This window comes from Molothrus aeneus, chromosome 21, assembly GCF_037042795.1.
Source record: "Molothrus aeneus isolate 106 chromosome 21, BPBGC_Maene_1.0, whole genome shotgun sequence".
Lineage (NCBI taxonomy): Eukaryota > Metazoa > Chordata > Aves > Passeriformes > Icteridae > Molothrus > Molothrus aeneus.
This window is the reverse complement of record NC_089666.1, coordinates 3,523,914-3,541,657: the sequence shown is the minus strand read 5'-3', so window position 1 is coordinate 3,541,657 and position 17,744 is coordinate 3,523,914. Positions and strand designations below refer to the sequence as shown.

At 39.5% G+C, this 17,744-nt stretch overlaps 1 protein-coding gene across 2 annotated transcripts in view; it reads right to left on the bottom strand.

Annotated features, from left to right (window-relative positions):
* The window catches only part of VPS13D (vacuolar protein sorting 13 homolog D), a 100,350-nt gene that overhangs the window by 27,398 nt on the left and 55,208 nt on the right, over window positions 1-17,744 (bottom strand). For both annotated transcript variants that reach the window (XM_066563828.1, XM_066563829.1), the window contains 8 exons: window positions 17,065-17,244; window positions 16,286-16,402; window positions 15,804-15,953; window positions 15,504-15,653; window positions 14,584-14,680; window positions 12,887-13,035; window positions 9,932-10,066; window positions 9,423-9,590 (listed from right to left, as the gene is read on the bottom strand). In XM_066563828.1, the coding sequence (XP_066419925.1) occupies window positions 9,423-9,590; window positions 9,932-10,066; window positions 12,887-13,035; window positions 14,584-14,680; window positions 15,504-15,653; window positions 15,804-15,953; window positions 16,286-16,402; window positions 17,065-17,244 (1,146 nt within the window). The remainder of the gene's footprint in view (window positions 1-9,422; window positions 9,591-9,931; window positions 10,067-12,886; window positions 13,036-14,583; window positions 14,681-15,503; window positions 15,654-15,803; window positions 15,954-16,285; window positions 16,403-17,064; window positions 17,245-17,744) is intronic.

Genomic DNA, 17,744 nt, shown 5'->3' with positions numbered 1-17,744 from the left:
TGGTCTACTTGCTGATGAAAAAGCAAAAAAAATAAAAATTAGTCACTTGGTGATTTATCTCTGCATTCTTCCCATTTCAGACATCCTTTGCCTTGCAAACAGAACTGCAACATCATACATTAGTTTCAGCTAAGGGAAGGTACCTGCTTCCAGAGCAAAAGGCTCCTGTGTTTCTGGATGAAGCCAGTCTGCACAAGACACGTGTAGAAGTGGGGATTTTATTGTCCCCTTGGCCTCTCCAAACAGAGGGGAATAGGAGCCTTTCAGACTGCTCATTTAAAGTTCTGTCATTTTATGTACTAAAAATATTTCAACTTACCATCAGGATGTATTGTTTAATGCTTTGACAGAAGGAGAACCCCTCCTAAAAGGCCCAGGTAGCTGAGCATTTGTTCACCTCCATTCACAAGCTACCCTCTGCCTCCTGTCACCCTGTTTGTTCCCAGAGCAGATGGTTCTTCCTGCACTTTCCTTCTCCAGAGGGACACTGATCTTTTCTTCCAGATCTACACTCTAAAGACACCTGGATACCTGGATTTTGTCCCACACCAGCTCATGTATGATATGAACCTACTGACTGGTGACATACAGCAAGCAGAGAACAAGCCCCACTTCAGCCCAGCTGCTGGAACATAAACTCATCCTCCTGAGGAAGGTGAAATCTGACATTTTCCCCCAAATCCCAGGACACTGTGCTACTGTGCACATGCCTTTGGATGAGCATGCTAACACTCTCAGCCCTCCACAATCACTGAAGATGTTACTGCACTTCTGCCAGCCTGGACCATGCTGGGGTCAGCCTCCTCCTCTGCAGATTCAAGTAAATCAATGATTCATCATTTCTTGTTTTACATTTACACAGTGTCAACAATGAATACCAACTATTCACCAAGATCTGCAAAAGCAGATGAAATACTATCTGTACCAGAAACTGATTTATTCGTGTTTGGGGTTACTTGGTCTTTTGTTTTTCTTTTTAAAGGCACAAAAATTAAGGAAGTTTTACCACAAAAACCTTTTACCACTGACTACATATCCCTTGCTGTTTCAAGCAATAGAAGAAAAACAAAACCACCCATATACAGTGTTTGTGAACCAAAGCTGGTGCCAAACAATTAAGGCTTATGGGGCACAAAAAGAATTCAGAGCAAATGAAAACTCGACTTTGGACTGCTTGTTCCCTCTAAGCCAGATGCATGAAGCACACAGCATGGAAATAAGTTTTAAGTAATCTTTTAAAGTCTTTTTAAGCTCTTGGCACTGCCTGGTTCTCTAAGGACATCCCAAAAGGATAAATACACAATTATGACCTGAGTCCAAACATTCCATTGTAATTCTAGCATCAGAGAACAGTACATTTACAAATATTATTGACTGAGCAAAGCAGAACATTCCAAGATGGAATGTTAAGGGAGAAAGTGATGAAATTAAATATAGATCACTTAAAATTTCTGTGCAAACCTCACAATGAACAGTGTTTAAAAAAGAAACCAAAGGGTTTATTTGGTTCTCATCTTTGCTTTGCAGAACTCATCTAGAAAGGAGTTCAATCCTTCGTGGTCACTTGTGTTGCAGCAACATCATTAAAAATCACCTTTATTCCTACAACTCAATAACCTGTTCAAGGTATTTTAGAGGAAGCCAATTTTTATGCTGCTGTCTGTTTTTATGCTGATATCTGATAAACTACAACAGTTACAAATCAAGCATTTGCCTACGGAGGCAAAAAATCCTCACAATGTACATGTTCCAGGCTAAGGAGACATATATATGTATGCTGTTAGGATTTGTGGCTCAAAAAGGTCATCCTCAAATCTTGCTGCTATTCTTTGGAAAGTGCAAAAATCAAAAAGCCCTGCCAGATTCTTGGATATACACAAGGACTGGGTGCAGTGGGACAGATAAAGTTGTCCAGTAAATTCTGCAGCCTAAATTCCCCTGCTTTTACTGCAATGTCTCAGGATTGATATGTAATATAGTTCTGTGACTTACCATAAAAATAACTTTTAGAGCAGCTTCTTGGCTCATCAGTACACACACTGTTATAGAGTGGAAGCAGTATATATTCAATTTTACAAATTGGCCATCAGTAGGCACAGATAACAAACACAGCTTCCTCCCTTCCTATCACCGTGGTCAATGGTGTGTTATACTGGGACTGAAAAGTAAAATGCCTTTATTTGAAGACATAACAGGTGTTTGTTTGCCAGGTTTCAAATGAAACTGTTCCCCAAAGTATTTTTGCAGTGTCTTTGGTCAGCCTCTTAAGAATTACTTGGGGCATTCCAGCAGGGAAGATTGTGAATTCAGTTATATTTACATGGTCTAGACTTGTACATTTTCCTTTACACATCAAGACAGACCAGGTGAACTCTTTGATCCAGTCCTAACCAGAAAGGACAGTTCAGGCTGAGCCTCCAAGGCTTTATAACCCAGCCAAGCTGTGCAGAGAGAAACGAGCCCTGGCACTCTGAACAGCACCAACACACTCTTAATTTAGAAAATACTAAATCAGCAAAAAGCTGATAATCAGCTTCTCATTTTCAGAGCAACATAAACTTTGACCCTCTCCAAATTAACTGACAACCACGAGAAGCCGCCGGCTTTTCCTACTGAACAAACACGTTCCTTGAGATTCCCCGCAGCATTCCCCACCCCTATTTATGACATACGCCCAAAGTAAAGGCGCTTTAATTAGCTCACATCCCATCGTTAACTGAGCTTCCTAATGCGTGCTGACAAGGGCTGCTGGCGGCCCGGGAACCCCCGATGGGCCGGGCTGGAGGCGCCCGAGGAGCCGGGAGGCCCCGGGGAGCTGCGCCCGCCGTGCCCCGGCAGCGGGGCCGCTTCCCCCGGCACCTCCCGGGAAGCAGCAGCGGCAGCGGCGGCGGCAGGTGCCCGCTGGCAATAGTTTTGTGTTACAGGGCCTGAATGAGTGAGTGATCCCTGCAGGAACCGCCGGCTGTTTTCACAGACACACAAGGCAGTCAAAAGTCCACGGCGTGAACTTGGAATGACCCCAATTGCGGAGTCACTGGCGGGTTCATCTGGAGGACAACTGTGCTTTATTAAACAACTAATACTCTTAACAGATAATTCCCCTCCCCCCGGCCTTAACTCTTACCGAACCTGAAGGTCTTCGTGTTTGTTTATTTTTTGGGAATGGAATTATTTGCCCTCCTCCCGCCCCCGCCTTCCTTAAACCCCTCAATACACTGAAAATCAGAGAAAAAGCCTCAAGAGATGCAGTACCTTGAGTTGACAGGTAACAACAAAGAGAGACCACATTAGGTTTGGTTTTAACATCATCTTTCCCAGCTCTCTTGATTTTGATTTCCAAAAGCATTTCCATCTGCACTAACTGCAGCACTTAGGCTCTTTCCAGACAATTTATTTTTCTGCCATGACCACCTGTGACCACACTTGGGATCTGAAAGAACCTCCTGTTTAAAAACTAACAGGCTTGCCATGTTTCTAGATATTTTGAAGGAAGGCCCAAGCAAGCACATTAATTGGACCTGCCATCATGTGTGTGTGTGTAAAGAGTGAACAACTCTGAGCTGTTTGGATGTCCCCTGCACATACAAACACTATTTTCACTCCTCATGGATACACAGCCAAGGAGCTTCAAGTTGAAGTCTGTACTGTTTAATATTCAACTGCACAACTTTAAATACACAGTAGGGAGGTGCAGTCAGCCATTTATCAAGACTGAAATTATGAATTTCAAACCCACACCCCATTTTTTCTCCTTCAGATGCTAATGGTGATATATAGGATAGATGTGCCTGTCTGACATGTAACCACTCAAGAACTGCAGGTTAAAACTAAATTTCATTTCATCTGTGATAACTGCTTATTTCCAGTGTCACAGTTTGTGACTTGGCAACTCTTTGCATACCTCATTTTAAATTCTCCCTTGCTCACTGAATTCTCCAATGAGTCAGCAAAACAGGAACAGTGCATTTTATTTCACAGCAAAATCAGTTGGTAACTGCTTTGAAATGAAGCTCTAGAGCTGGTGTGAAACCTAAAGCTCTCTAATCTCTCTTTTTTCCAATTGTCCAATGGTCACCTGTACATTCCTCTATCCAGCTGTGCACCTCCATGTGTGCAGTTGCTGCATTGTTACAGGACTCTCATGCTCAATTGAGCAATTTCTCCTGGGTAAGGCTCATCCAATGTGTAGTTTGCTTTTGAATGGGGTACATTTAGGACATTAAGTCCACATTTAACCAGTTCTTCCCACAGAATATATCACTATTTCAGTTCAATCTACCCATACCCATTTCTCCACATAAAAATACACTGGAGTAAAGTGTGTTCACTTTGTGCAAGAAGCTTTGCAAAAGAAAGGCTGAATTTAAACCAAATTGAGAAGAAAACTTTTAACCTAGATGCTGGCCACACACGTTGTATCCCATGGTACAAATGAAAACCAGGAAGAAATACTTCAAACTTCTCAAAGATGATCCTTTATCCCAAAACCTCTTTCAAAGATACCAGTTACAGATACCAGATGTTCTGCACATTAAAACTGACACTTTCCATGGCTTTTGATTGCCACTAATTGGTCATAAAACTTGCTGTCTTTTCAAACTGGCAGGAAATGGGGAAATGGCCTCATCTGTAATATCCCTCATGTACTCAGCATTTCTGCCTGGGAATTTCAATTGCTTTCCATATAATAATCTACACATCTTGATACAGGTTCTCACTGCTCATGTGAAGCTGCAAATCTGTGGATGAAATGCAAGTTAAACTGAAGATGATCTGCAGTGCTACCTGGACAGGCTGCAGGAGCCTCTATGCTACACTGGGAAAGAAAGATTACACAGAAGAAAATGCAAAAAAAGCTACATTTGACCCAAACTGTACAAATCACAGCTGGAATAGAAAAAATTACAGTAAATCCCACAATTTCAATACCTCAACTACCCTTTGTAAGGAATGACTGCCAGCTTTCCTGAAGGAAAACACGAATTCTAATCTGTAAGGTTGAAGATGACATGTATTCTGGCCTTCCTCACCTTTATCCAGTGAGACTGGCACTAACCACACACATTCTGCTCTCAGGAGTTAAGGAAAAGAGCAAGGAATCAAACAAACACCATGAAAATACAGAGCAGCAGGACACTCAGCAAACTCAGAACCCAAACACCACCAGGACCTTTCTACAGCATCACTGGATGATTCTGTTTAAGACTCTTCTGAGGAAAACACCACCATGTATTTCTTTCTCAGGCTTCAGATACAAAGGCTTTTGTTAGAAGTTCCCTGACACAAAGATATAATTTTGTTTTCAGCTACTTCCTTGGCATTTTGATGTTGCTAGAGCTTAGCTGCAGTTAGTCCCAAGATGGGAGAATGGTGGTAGTTCTTGCTTCTGAATGAAAGAGGAGTGATTGATTAAATGAACAAAAAACCACTTTAAACAAAGGCAATCATCTGCTTTGATTGTTTTAGAAACCTTTCTGTCTGTTTTGGACAGAGCCTGCTCAAACTGGACCTTCCTTCTGTGCTCTGGTACAGCCACTTCTCATTGTGGCTACTGCCAACTTTGCTGAAGTTAACATTCATGCAAGTCAAACACTTGTTCAAGATTTGTTTTTAAATAATCCCTTTATTACTTCCTCTTTATTTTCCATTCAGTTATCTTTATCTTCCTGTCACTGCCAACCACTCGAGATTCTGCTTTGATTTATCTTACAAGGAGGGTTAAAATTCACATTTCCCTTTGTGTTGCTTTCATGCTCCTGTTCTACAAATGCCTCCAGGCCAAACACTCACCTGGAGCATCCTTACTGCTCTTAAAGTTTTCTTATCTGGTTCTAACACCTCACCTCTCTTCCTATCTCTGTTAAGCACCTCTGCCATCACTCTGAACTCAGCTGAAATAAATAGATGGAATGCAAGTCCAGGGCAGAAAGGTTCATCAACCATGAAAGAAAACAGACACTCAAATGCCATTTGCTGCAACTCTGCTCTAGGGAAGTTTTGGCATCTCAGGTGCCTCCTTCTGGAAGGAAGCCTGGCTCCCAGAGCCCTGCATGCTTCCCAAAAACCTAACAGGGACCTGCAGCTCTGACTGATGGCTTACCTCTCCTTAGGAAGCCTAACTACAATGGAAACTTCAAAGTTCAATATGAAAACTAAGCTCTTCCATGAAGTTCATGAAATTCTTTTTCTCAAGGGGAAGGGAGGTACACAACAATTATTTCCATCCTATATCCTATGACCTAACAGAGTCATAACAGCTACACTACTATTTGCTCATAATTCCTAAAAGATAAGAGAATTTATGGTGGAAAGAAATCAGAGACATAAAATACAGTATTGACAAGCTGTGAATCTTTTCAATCCTTTCCCACCACTATGTCAGCAGAACACCTATTTACCAGTGATAGATACAACCACAGTTATTTTCCATTTAGAGAACACAAGCTACAGAACAGCTTCGTTCAGCTGCTAATTCAGTGTTCAATATTCATTTCTAATTGAAACACATCTGAAACAGGGGAAATTTAGGATTTAGTTCTATCATGCCTAACGGGGGAAATAAAAAAAGTGTGGATGCCAAGAATGTGAGACATTTCCAGGCATATGGCAACTATAGAAGGCTCCATTCAGAGGGAATGTAATTCCCTCTGGTGTCTATATTTAGGATCAAAGAACTTTTTAAAATACAGAACTTGGAATCTCCAAGGGATAAAGCTACAAAACTGTCTGTAGTGAACTTTATTTAACCTAAGGTTTTGTGCCAATTTAAATACACTGCAGCTCTCCACTTGAAAGAAGGCATTACCCACTGCATGCTCTGAAATGCATGGAAAAGCCATTACAGGGATAATCAGCACAACTATAAAATAGAAAAGCAATAAAATGACAAAACCAGATACAACTCCAATAGCTTACTTCTCGATTCAGTCAAGCAGTGTTACTTTAAAAGCCATGATTATAGTATTACTCTTTGTTTATCTATCTACTCACACCTCAAGAGCTAACTCATCTTAAAATCTAGGATAGATTTTTATTTTAGACACTTCATAAGTCAGGTAGTCAGACAACCAAAATGGAGATTTTTCCCAGCCCTCAGTGCCTGTGCAGGACACAGGCTCCTCTGGTTTTGGCTGCTTCAGTTACCAGATCCACAGAATGAGCTGCAAAGACAAGAGCCCTCTGTGGCACAGCTGGATCAGGTGAAAATTTATGCAGTGAAAATATACTTAAAAATACCTTCCTGGAGCACCAACAGCAAGATAAAAATGACCTATTGTTTCAGTTTTGTTTCTCTTGACTAACTCAAATTATTTTTTTCTCTCCACATTATTTTCTTTACCAATACTTCACATATCCTAGACACACTCATAAGGCACAAAGAAGGTAAAACAGAAAGTAAAAGACAAATTTCTGTGTTGTACCATGAACATAACGTATCCCAAACTCAACTTGAAATGCCAATTTTTTATCCTGTGGACATTCCTGGCTTAGTTTTCGAGCAGATTTAAATGCCTGCAAGCAGTGCAACACATAAGGAAGAATTCAACCTGACTATTTGAGCCTTTTGTCTTCTATGCAGCAGAATTAAGATTCAACCTTTGGAAAGAGGATTAATCAAGGAGCTCCACAATGTACTACTAAGCCTTCTTAAATGATGGATTTCTCTCCTCGTTCCAAAAGGACAAATACATAAACCATATAAAAAGCTTTGAAAAGGGAACTGTGAGAGACTTGCATCACAGAGACATTTCTGATATATCAAGGAGAAAGAAAAAAAATACCTGGGAAGACAAATAAATAGTACATGGGGTGATTTTCAAAGGTATAAGTGGGAAGCAGGCACTCAGCTCCTGTTGAATTTTGAAAGGACTTCAGCATCCAACTGCCCTTCTGCCTTTGAAAATCTTCCTTCACAAACCCCTTGGTTACAAATGACTCCAAAGTTCAAAGAATGACCTTGCCCTTGTGGGAAACAGAGGAAGGCTCGTGCCTTTTAAAGGAAGATTTATGAGACTGTTGCTGCAGATGTGACTGCAATGAGGAAACACCACTCTCTAGAAAGGAAGCTCTAAAGAAACATACTCCATTGGGTGGAGTGGATGGGTCACCAGAGACCACAGCCATGAGGACAGAGCATGGACAGGAGGACTCAGCTGTGCACAGATCCAGCTGCCTTCCAGAAGCTCAGCAAGTCTTCTACCAGACTGCTTGGATTTGCAGTGCTGAGAGTTACAGCAGCACCTACTAGGAGATTAGGGCAGGAATACCAACACAGAATTTTGTTTGAGTTTCTTGAAATTGTGTAAAATAGGCTAATGCTGCAAACAAGGTAATTGTGACAGAATGTGCAGGTCATCTTTCCTCATGGCTCAGCCCTCTGGGTCAGAGCCAGCTCTGCACTTGGTGATGGACTAGGTTTGATAATGCTCTCTGTAATTACACAGACTCTGCATTTCACATCTTCTGAATTACCTTTTTTCACTAAGGAAGGGAAGAAGCAGTTCCTTGTATACAAACAAGTGGGAAAGGTTATTAAAAGATGAACCATGACAATACACAAAAAGTTACCTGCTAGGAAAACGATAAAAATAGAAAGTAAAGAATTTTCACAAAACCAAACTTACCAATATGTCCTTGTGTCAAAAAGCATTAATTTAGTTGTACCCATGAAGGGACTCATGCTGACACCCCATATGTTTGTCATATGTAACAAAACCATTTCAAGAACATATGTTTGCTAATTATCAAGTACAGCATCAACCATGATCCAAACTCCTTCCTCTTTCTGACTCCTGCCTCAGACCATCCCTCTCTTGGGCACTAAATACAGTTATTTTCACTGATATAATTGAATTCCTTCAGCTGTTATCAGGAAGGACAAAAGAATGTTCACCATGCAGAGACTTTGGAAATAAACTACAGATAAATACAAAGCAATCTGGAAATTCTTTAGTTTGTTGCTATGTGGCACAAAACCCCCCAAACCTCAATTGTCAGCATAAAAATTGCTATTCACATCAGTTTGATCACTTCTTAAAAATAACAACTAACAACTCCTGTTATACTAAATAACCCCTTAAATACTCCACCTCTCTCCAGTGCTCTCCCTCCATGTAGATTATATACATAATTTAACACAGCTTTGTTAATTTGCATGTAGGAGCAAATGATTTCTCCCTTTGGTTAGCTGTTGATTTAACTTGCAAGTATCTGTACAGCAGTGATAGGGCTTTGAGTGCTTCACTGACTCCTGTTTCTGGCATCCCTGGGATGTATAGAAAGCATTTAAGAAAATCTACACTTCAAATGTCATTTTTACAAAACAAAGATCAAGCAATTTAAGCATGGTCAGTAGTTCTATTTGACTTTTTCCCTGTTTTTTTGCTTATTGTTCTAGCAAACTTTAATATCACAATTTTTACCTTTGCAGCAGAGTTTGACACTCCATGAGTGACATTTCTGATGAGACCACCCACATTGCCATACTTTATAAGTCCAGTAACACCTTCTGAAACATCATTCAGTAGACCCATAGGGTTGCCAAGGAAATCCACAGAGCCTAGAATGCTTGCTGCCTGACTCAGCAGCTCCTGGAAAATCAAGAGGAAGAATGAAATATTTCTTATGGATCACAGTTACACCAGCAAGGTTGAGGGGAAAAAAAAAATCCCACCCACAACAGAAGCTTATGCCAGCCCAGGTAGGTTTATGAGAGAAATCAACACAGAAATACCAGTAAAATTAACAATAGTTTCATCTTAAAATACAGTGTATTCTTAGATTTCCTCTGGGGTGCTACTTCTCCATAGACAAAGAAGCCACACAGCACTAACACTTGATAGCCAGGACAGAGTTCCCACATCCCCTGTGGAGAACTCCTCAACCAAGAGAAGTTCAGCCTTTGCCACAACATAATCTCAATCCCACTGACCTCCTGGAAGTGCTTCAGAATGTCATTAATGATGAACTCCCGAGTTTCATACGGATGGACCCGAGTGAAAGGATCCAGATTAATCACAGCATCCTCAAAGCGGATCAGAGGGAAGCCCAGGGTGCTTTTCAATGCCTGAGTATTAAATAAAAGACATTGCCATTGTAATTCTTCTCATTCACAGCATCCTTTCAATGGTACCAAACCCAAGTTCTCTGAAGCTGCTGGAGTTCTCTGCACTGCAGTGTGGACCCTTTGATACAGAGAGCAGCCACTCACAAACCTTTCAGGTCCAACACTGGTAGCTTCTGAGCACTGCATTTCTCCAATAACTCAAGAGTCACCAAGTTCCCAATGCAATCTGTTTCCCACACTTGACAGGAATATTTCAAACCAAAATGTGTCTAAGATTCTATATACAACTTTGCTGTGTTGTTCTAATGTTTAATTCAACTCCAACCCTAAATGAATTTTCTTGACAAAACTGGCTATTTTCCACCCTGCTGAACTTCTGTGAAGGGATTAAGTGTCAGGATGAGCTGGAATAACATACATAATTTCCTGTAAGCCTGAGGGTCATTTCTTAACATTATGTGGTCTAAAGAAATTCTTTAAACTAGCACTTCCTATTATTTTTCAAGGAAGAAAACTAAGATTGTAATTAGTTCATAGGCCATCTGCACTTTGTACAATTTATACATAAAAAGCCACAGTTAAGGTGGACAAGCCATACAACCAAACAGAGACATACATAAATAAAATAACTTGGAAAAATTATAAGAAAACTAATTTTTTAAGACTGAAAGAAGACCCTTCTTCTTCAGGTCTTGATAATGGCATCTGCAGACTCACCAACATCAGACACTCTGAAGAAGGCAAGAAGCTTCAGGCTGATGTTTTATCTGTACACATTAACCACCAAAGCTGCCTGCTATGAGGAACACGAGTTTTTGTGCCATCTGCAGGCAATTAAGGCAAGTTACAGGTCTGAGTTAAGTTTGTGTGTAAGAAAAGAGCTATTTATTTTTTCATTAAATGGATGACCAACCAGAGTAGTCCTCATTATTCACTTGGGTAGGAAGTAATTTCCTGTTTAACTATCAGATATTATATAAGACAACTTTGTTAATACTGGTACCTAATAAAAATAATCTGTCTACACCAAATTACCAGACAGCCATGTCCAAGGCAGAAACATTAGAGGCAGTTAGAAAAACTTCCACAAAGGCTCTACTGTGATTATTCTCTCCCTCCTACCCTGAACTCTCCTGGGCTACAGAACTGAATTGAACTCTTTCTGTGAAAGTCAATATACAGAATATGCAGGGACTGTTAGCATTATGGAGAAAAATGTAAATGCCAAGTTTTTTCTTGGGAAAGCTGCCAAGATGGATCCATGTGCAATCCTATACCAAGGGTGGTAGAAATGCAAACAGAACAGTGCACAGGGCTGGGTTCTTAAAGGCACTCACCACTAGTTCTGCTTCCTCAGGCTGCATTTCAACTACTGCAATTACAGGGGTATTCATGGTGAAGCTGAAGTGCAACTGCATATTCAGGACAGGGCTGCTGTTATTGAGCAGTAAGGAATATCACAGGCAAGGAATATTCCAGCTAGGAATATCACAGGCAAGGAATATTCCAGCTAGGAATATCACAGGCAAGGAATATCACAGGCAAGGAATATTCCAGCTAGGAATATCACAGGCAAGGAATATCACAGCCAAGGAATATTCCAGCTAGGAATATCACAGCCAAGGAATATTCCAGCTAGGAATATCACAGCCAAGGAATATCACAGGCAAGGAATATTCTAGCTAGGAATATTCTAATTAGGAATATCACAGCCAAGGAATATTCTAGCTAGGAATATTCTAGATAGGAATATCACAGCCAAGGAATATTCTAGCTAGGAATATCACAGCCAAGGAATATTCCAGCTAGGAATATCACAGCCAAGGAATACCCCAACTAGCTGTTGAACTGTCCTTGGCACAAGGATTCAGTAAAAAGAATACAAGAATGTAGGACTGGTGATCTTCTGGATCATCTTGGTAAGACTCCCTGACAGACATTCATTACACAACTCTAAATTTCTTTAGAAGCTTACTCATCATGATGTCCTTAATATCAAGGACAGAAAAGCCAAGTTGGTGTCTCAGTTTTGGGTTTTTTTAAAGGCAGCAGCTCAGTTCCTCCATGATGGGGAGGGTTTTTTATGGTTTGGTTGGTTGGTTTTGTTTTAACTCTCCCACCTTGGAGGGAAGTAGTTGTATTAGCTCAGAGAGAACTGAGGTATTTCTGACTGAAATGTTAAATTAATCATTTCTGAAGTGGCAAGTGACTGCAGCCACTTGATTGTGTCCAGGAAGGTGCAAACACAATTTGGGAACACTGGATGAGATTATGATCTGGCCATAATCTGGAATCCCTGGTTCACTCCCCAGCTGTGCCAGATTTATGACCCTATGAAAAAGACCAGACTTCCCACTGATTTTAAGTTCATACTCAATCTCAGTTCACTTTAATTTTCAAGTATATTGCACAGTCCTCCTGCAAATTCTTAAATTCTTCAATTCCAATGAAACAACATTTTTTGGATGAAAACACTCAGAGTTGTCTTGTGTTTGTATAAGAAGTTGAATAACTTCTTATTTTAAGACAGTAATTCCCTTTAAGCTCTTTACACTTCCATCAGTGTAACTAAGGTCCTTTGTACAGCAGTGAGTCATTAGGTCCAGTTGGCTGTGCTTCAACTGAAATTACAAAAATGAAGGACTATTACAGAAGAGACTGGAAATTATGCAAATTAAATGTCAGAAGTTGCTGGAACTTCTATTATTTTTAACTTGGATAATGCAAGAGTAAAATGGAAACTGAGAGTGTTAAGTTAAAGCATCTGTTCCTTTTTCCTCCTCTTTACTGGAAGCCCACCCTGGGAATGCACTGGTGTACCTTGAGATCCAGAGGGAGCTTGTTGGAAGTGAAGACACTCAGCTTGATCTGAGGCACACTGATTTTCAGATTTTCAAAGTAGTAGCGTTTCTGTGCTCCACCTTGTTCAACAACCTTCTCATGGAGGTTTTCATCATAACTTTCAACCTCTGCATCCAGACAAAACACAGGAATCAGAACCAATCAAAGATAAATAAATATGGGGTTAGGAATGCACACTGTGCTAAGAGTTAACAATCCTCTGCACAAATAAAAAGTATGTGTGACTGCTGGTGGAGCCAGCAAAATTACTCATGCCTTGTGACACGAAGTTGACCTCTGAGGCTCAAGAATTTTTGTCAGATCTCTCTACATCTCTAAAACCTGTTATTTGAGCTTTTAATCTCACTTCTAATTTCTCTTGATCAGCACACAGAAACAAGGAGATAGCACATGATTATGCAATGTTCCTACTGAGCAGTTGTGCTCTTACAGTCTCTTTTCCTCTCTCTACCCTCTCTGTAATTCCTTACACACTTAACCAGGAATATAATGTACAAAGCAAGCTTTCAAATATTCATTACACAATAGCCAACATGTCTACGTGGAAGACATCCAATAAATCAATTTACATGGAGAGTGACTCAAATTTGGTTGACATTAATAGGCTCATGTTATTTGTAAGAGCACCTGGGTGGTGTGAGGAAGCAGGGCAAAGATGAAAGATGACCAAGCCTTCTGAACTCTGACTTATGAACAATAAAACATGCTAACTAAAAATGAGAAAATTATTTTTGTCTGAATCTAGGATAACATCAGCAGACAAACTACAAATAATGTAAAGTAAGTAAGGAAAAAGAGCACAAGGAACAGGGTAAATCAGAACAAAGGGGAGATTAGTTAAAAGGCTAAGAGCAAAACTCAAAATTTGTACTTCTTCCTCATCACTAGAGATTTAACTTTGAAAGTGCTCTGTGAAATGCAGCACTGTTATTTTTCCAGAGACAATTCAGAGGATACTGTGGATTAGCAGGACAGAACTCTGGAGCATCATTTGTAGCTTGGCCCCATTTGGAACCATGCCAAAACCAGTTCTTTTCCTGTGACACTTATTACATAACAGCACACAGGCTACTGCATAATAGAAGTGACTTCTTCAATTGCCACTCCAAAACAAACATTTCAGAAAGTTTCCAAAGCACAGATAAACACTAAAATAGGAGGATTAGAATAGCACCTATGAGATCAGAAGATTGAAAAGGTCTGTCTTGCCTCAGTGAATGGAAGAAAACTTACATTACAATTAAAACCAGGGGTATGGATGCCACAACAAGGTCAGACAAAATTTTCTTGCAGTGAAGCAAGAGGAACTGCCCAAGGAACAAATTAACACAGATCCCACTTCTAGCCCTGGGTTAAATAAACAAACTAAACAAGTCACTAAACAAAGTGGCTTGCTAAATTAATAACACAATTTCTTTTATCCCAGTTCAGATGAATGCAGATACAGAGACAGGCTGGACTTGGGCCATCACCTGAGCTCTGCCACAGGCACAACTCCATGAGGAGCTTCACAGGGGCCACTGAGGCATTCCCAGCTCTGTTCAAGAGTGGGAGGTTCCACACAGCCAAGAGTGTGCTGGTGTTTTCTGCTTTATACACAAAGATCATGACTCTCTGCACAGTGTAAAAGTGGGCTGTGCAATGTTATACCACACCTGATTCCGACTGGCCGTAGCCAAAGAAACTCAACAGCTTCAGAAGAAGTTTCTCCTCAATCTGAACTGTGAACTTCCGGGCAGTGATCATCAGATGCTACAGAGATAAACAAGTCTCAGTTTACAGCATTAACACCAGGTATATAATCCATGTAAACTATTAAAAAGGACTCAATAATTTCAATGGAATATTTTCACTTTCATGGATTTGTAGCAAGATTCCCACCTTCAGAATGTCCTTGGTAACTCTCTTCGCTTCAAGTTATCTACAACTAGTGAGGATTATTTCAATTTCTGGAAGGCCTTGTATTTAATTACCTAATCCTAACACTTCAAAATCTTAGCTGCATTTCCAACACTAAAATCAGCTGCTTTTCAGAACAAAGTCAAAATACATGGGTGAAGATTCCAAGTGAGAAAGTAAACCTTGACAACCAACTCAGTTTTGCCATCACAGTACATTTATCCACAGTTGGTGGATAAATTTACAACCAATGTTCCCAAATGACTGCAGTGCACAGAACCAGTTTATGAAGCAAGATAACAGCTTATCACAGAGAATTTATAACCTTGTATTCAACTCCTGAAGAGCAAAACATAGATATTCTGGTTCACTGTGCTACAGTTCTCAGGAGAGAATAACTGCCTTGAAAAGTAAGGTCACAGACATGGACAGTCAGGAGTCTAGACTGATTTGTCACATTTTTAAACATAATTATTACCCTGTTCATCACTGTACTATAGCTTTCAACACTGTGAACATGAGAAGGTGGACACTGTGTCCTTTAAGCTTCAAAATTGATTCAACAAAGTGTATTTCACAAACCACTGAATTCAGATTACAAGTAAAAATTAAGAACAGGAAAGGTCATTAAAGCAAAGTAATACCTATGTTACACAAACAAAACATTGTGGTTTACCTTGTATATATCAGTCAGTGCATTTTTACTGGGAAATTTCATGGCATTGACTTGCACAGCAGGAGCAGGGTCCAGGGGCCCATTCTCAATCCTCTTGGGTGTCAGAAAGAGCATAAAAGGCTGTGTGGTGCCAAGAAGTTGGTTGTCCACCTACACAATGGACAGAAAATGGCATTGAAATCCCAGTGATATTTAGGAATGAAAATCTCAGTCATTGCTCTAAACATTTTTCAAACCTATTATGACTCAAAAAAACTGAAGACCCATGAATAAATGAATTTATTTCAAAATGGCAAATACCTGTATATCTTGCACACTGAGCTCTAGCACCTGACCAGTTGAGAGCTGAGTGTAGTGGACATTAATGTTGGTGAGGCTTGCAAACACAAGCTCTTCAGGGACTTTGTTGACCAAAGACAATCCTATTCCACCTTCCAGTTTCACAAGCACCTGAGAAAAGAAGGGGAAAAAGCCCATCACTAACAAACCAGCACTGAACAAACCTGTGATATCAAATATACATTTCTGCAAAGAAATTATTTTTTTAGGATCATCTCCAGATGATCCTGGAGCTCTTTAACAATTAGCAGCTCTTTAACAATTAGTCTTAGACTCAAGAGGGTTAAGACATATTAACCCAAGAACGAGAAGCTGTAGCAGGAAAATCTAAAGTTCATAACACGAGCTCATCATTAGGAGAGGTTACTGACCATCATCCCTCTCCTGAAATCTAGAAAGGAAAATTAAAATAAAAAAGACAAGTACTAGTTGTCATATCTTACTTCCAATTCCTGCTCTGGATCTGGATTTTTGAACTTGCGCAGATCTTGTTCCGAAACTGGAAGTTGTTCTCCTTCACTGAATGAACGATCGCTTCTACGTTGGTTACAATCAGTGATCTGAAAACAAAGAAATTACTACAGTGATCCCTTTCATATATATAAATATAATGATAAATAAATTACTACAATGATCCCTTTCATATACATAAATATAATGATAAATAAATTACTACAGTGATCCCTTTCATATACATAAATATAATGATAAATAAATTACTACAGTGATCCCTTTCATATACATAAATATAATGATAAATAAATTACTACAGTGATCCCTTTCATATATATAAATATAATGATAAATAAATTACTACAATGATCCCTTTCATATACATAAATATAATGATAAATAAATTACTACAGTGATCCCTTTCATATATATAAATATAATGATAAATAAATTACTACAATGATCCCTTTCATATACATAAATATAATGATAAATAAATTACTACAATGACCCCTTTCATATATATAAATAACTGAGGCTACCCCCATATAATAAGAACTATATTGCCCTACCTTAGCAAATCATCTTTTTAAAAAATTAAGACAAGGAAACTTCTGTACTAACTACTTCTGGTTTATGATATTCCCATCCCCTTCATGTCATTATAAAGGCAGCTTTTCATAAGGATTTAAAGATGTAAGACAGAAAAAGAGTATTTCCAGTATAAGCAAAGAATGTAACTGGATTCTAGTTCAGGAAGGACTGTCACCTGCAGAACTCTAGTTGGCCCATCTGGGATGACTCTCACAGCCAGTACTCCTGAGCCAGGCCTCATCTTTTGGTTTGTGAACTGCTGTTCAGGTGGAACTGGCCCCAAAAGTTCAAGTGAGTTATCAGGACCTAGAACAACTTCAGCTCCATCATGAAGACCCTGTATTCCTCCTTTTGCCTGGAGGAAAAAAAAAAAAGTAAGGAAAGAAAATTAAGTAATTAAGCAATAGGTAAAGACTTCAGATAACTATTTACATACATTAATTTAAAACAGTATTTTACTTTCCTCTCCTTATTCTTCAGAACTAAAAGAAGAACAGTCCAACAGCATTTTACTTGATATTACTGAAGTTTCTACTAACTAATTTCTAATTATCTGGCAGATAAAAGGAACAGCCAAGATCAATAATTAAGTAATTGATAATCAGGCAGGTAATAGATTATTAAGTGGGAATTAAGTATTCCCACTGCACGTTTAAAACTGAAGCTATCACATCATCAAGGGACATTGCAAAGTCCTTCCTGAAAAGTCTTCCAAAGTGATAGGAAGCTTTTTAAAAGATGAACTCTGGACCTGTGCGTGAGATACTGAGTCAATCCTTACTTCTTGCTGTTTAAACACAGCAATACAGAGCTTTTTTGGTTGCTTCAAGTAGTAACTTACTACCCTGCAGTAAA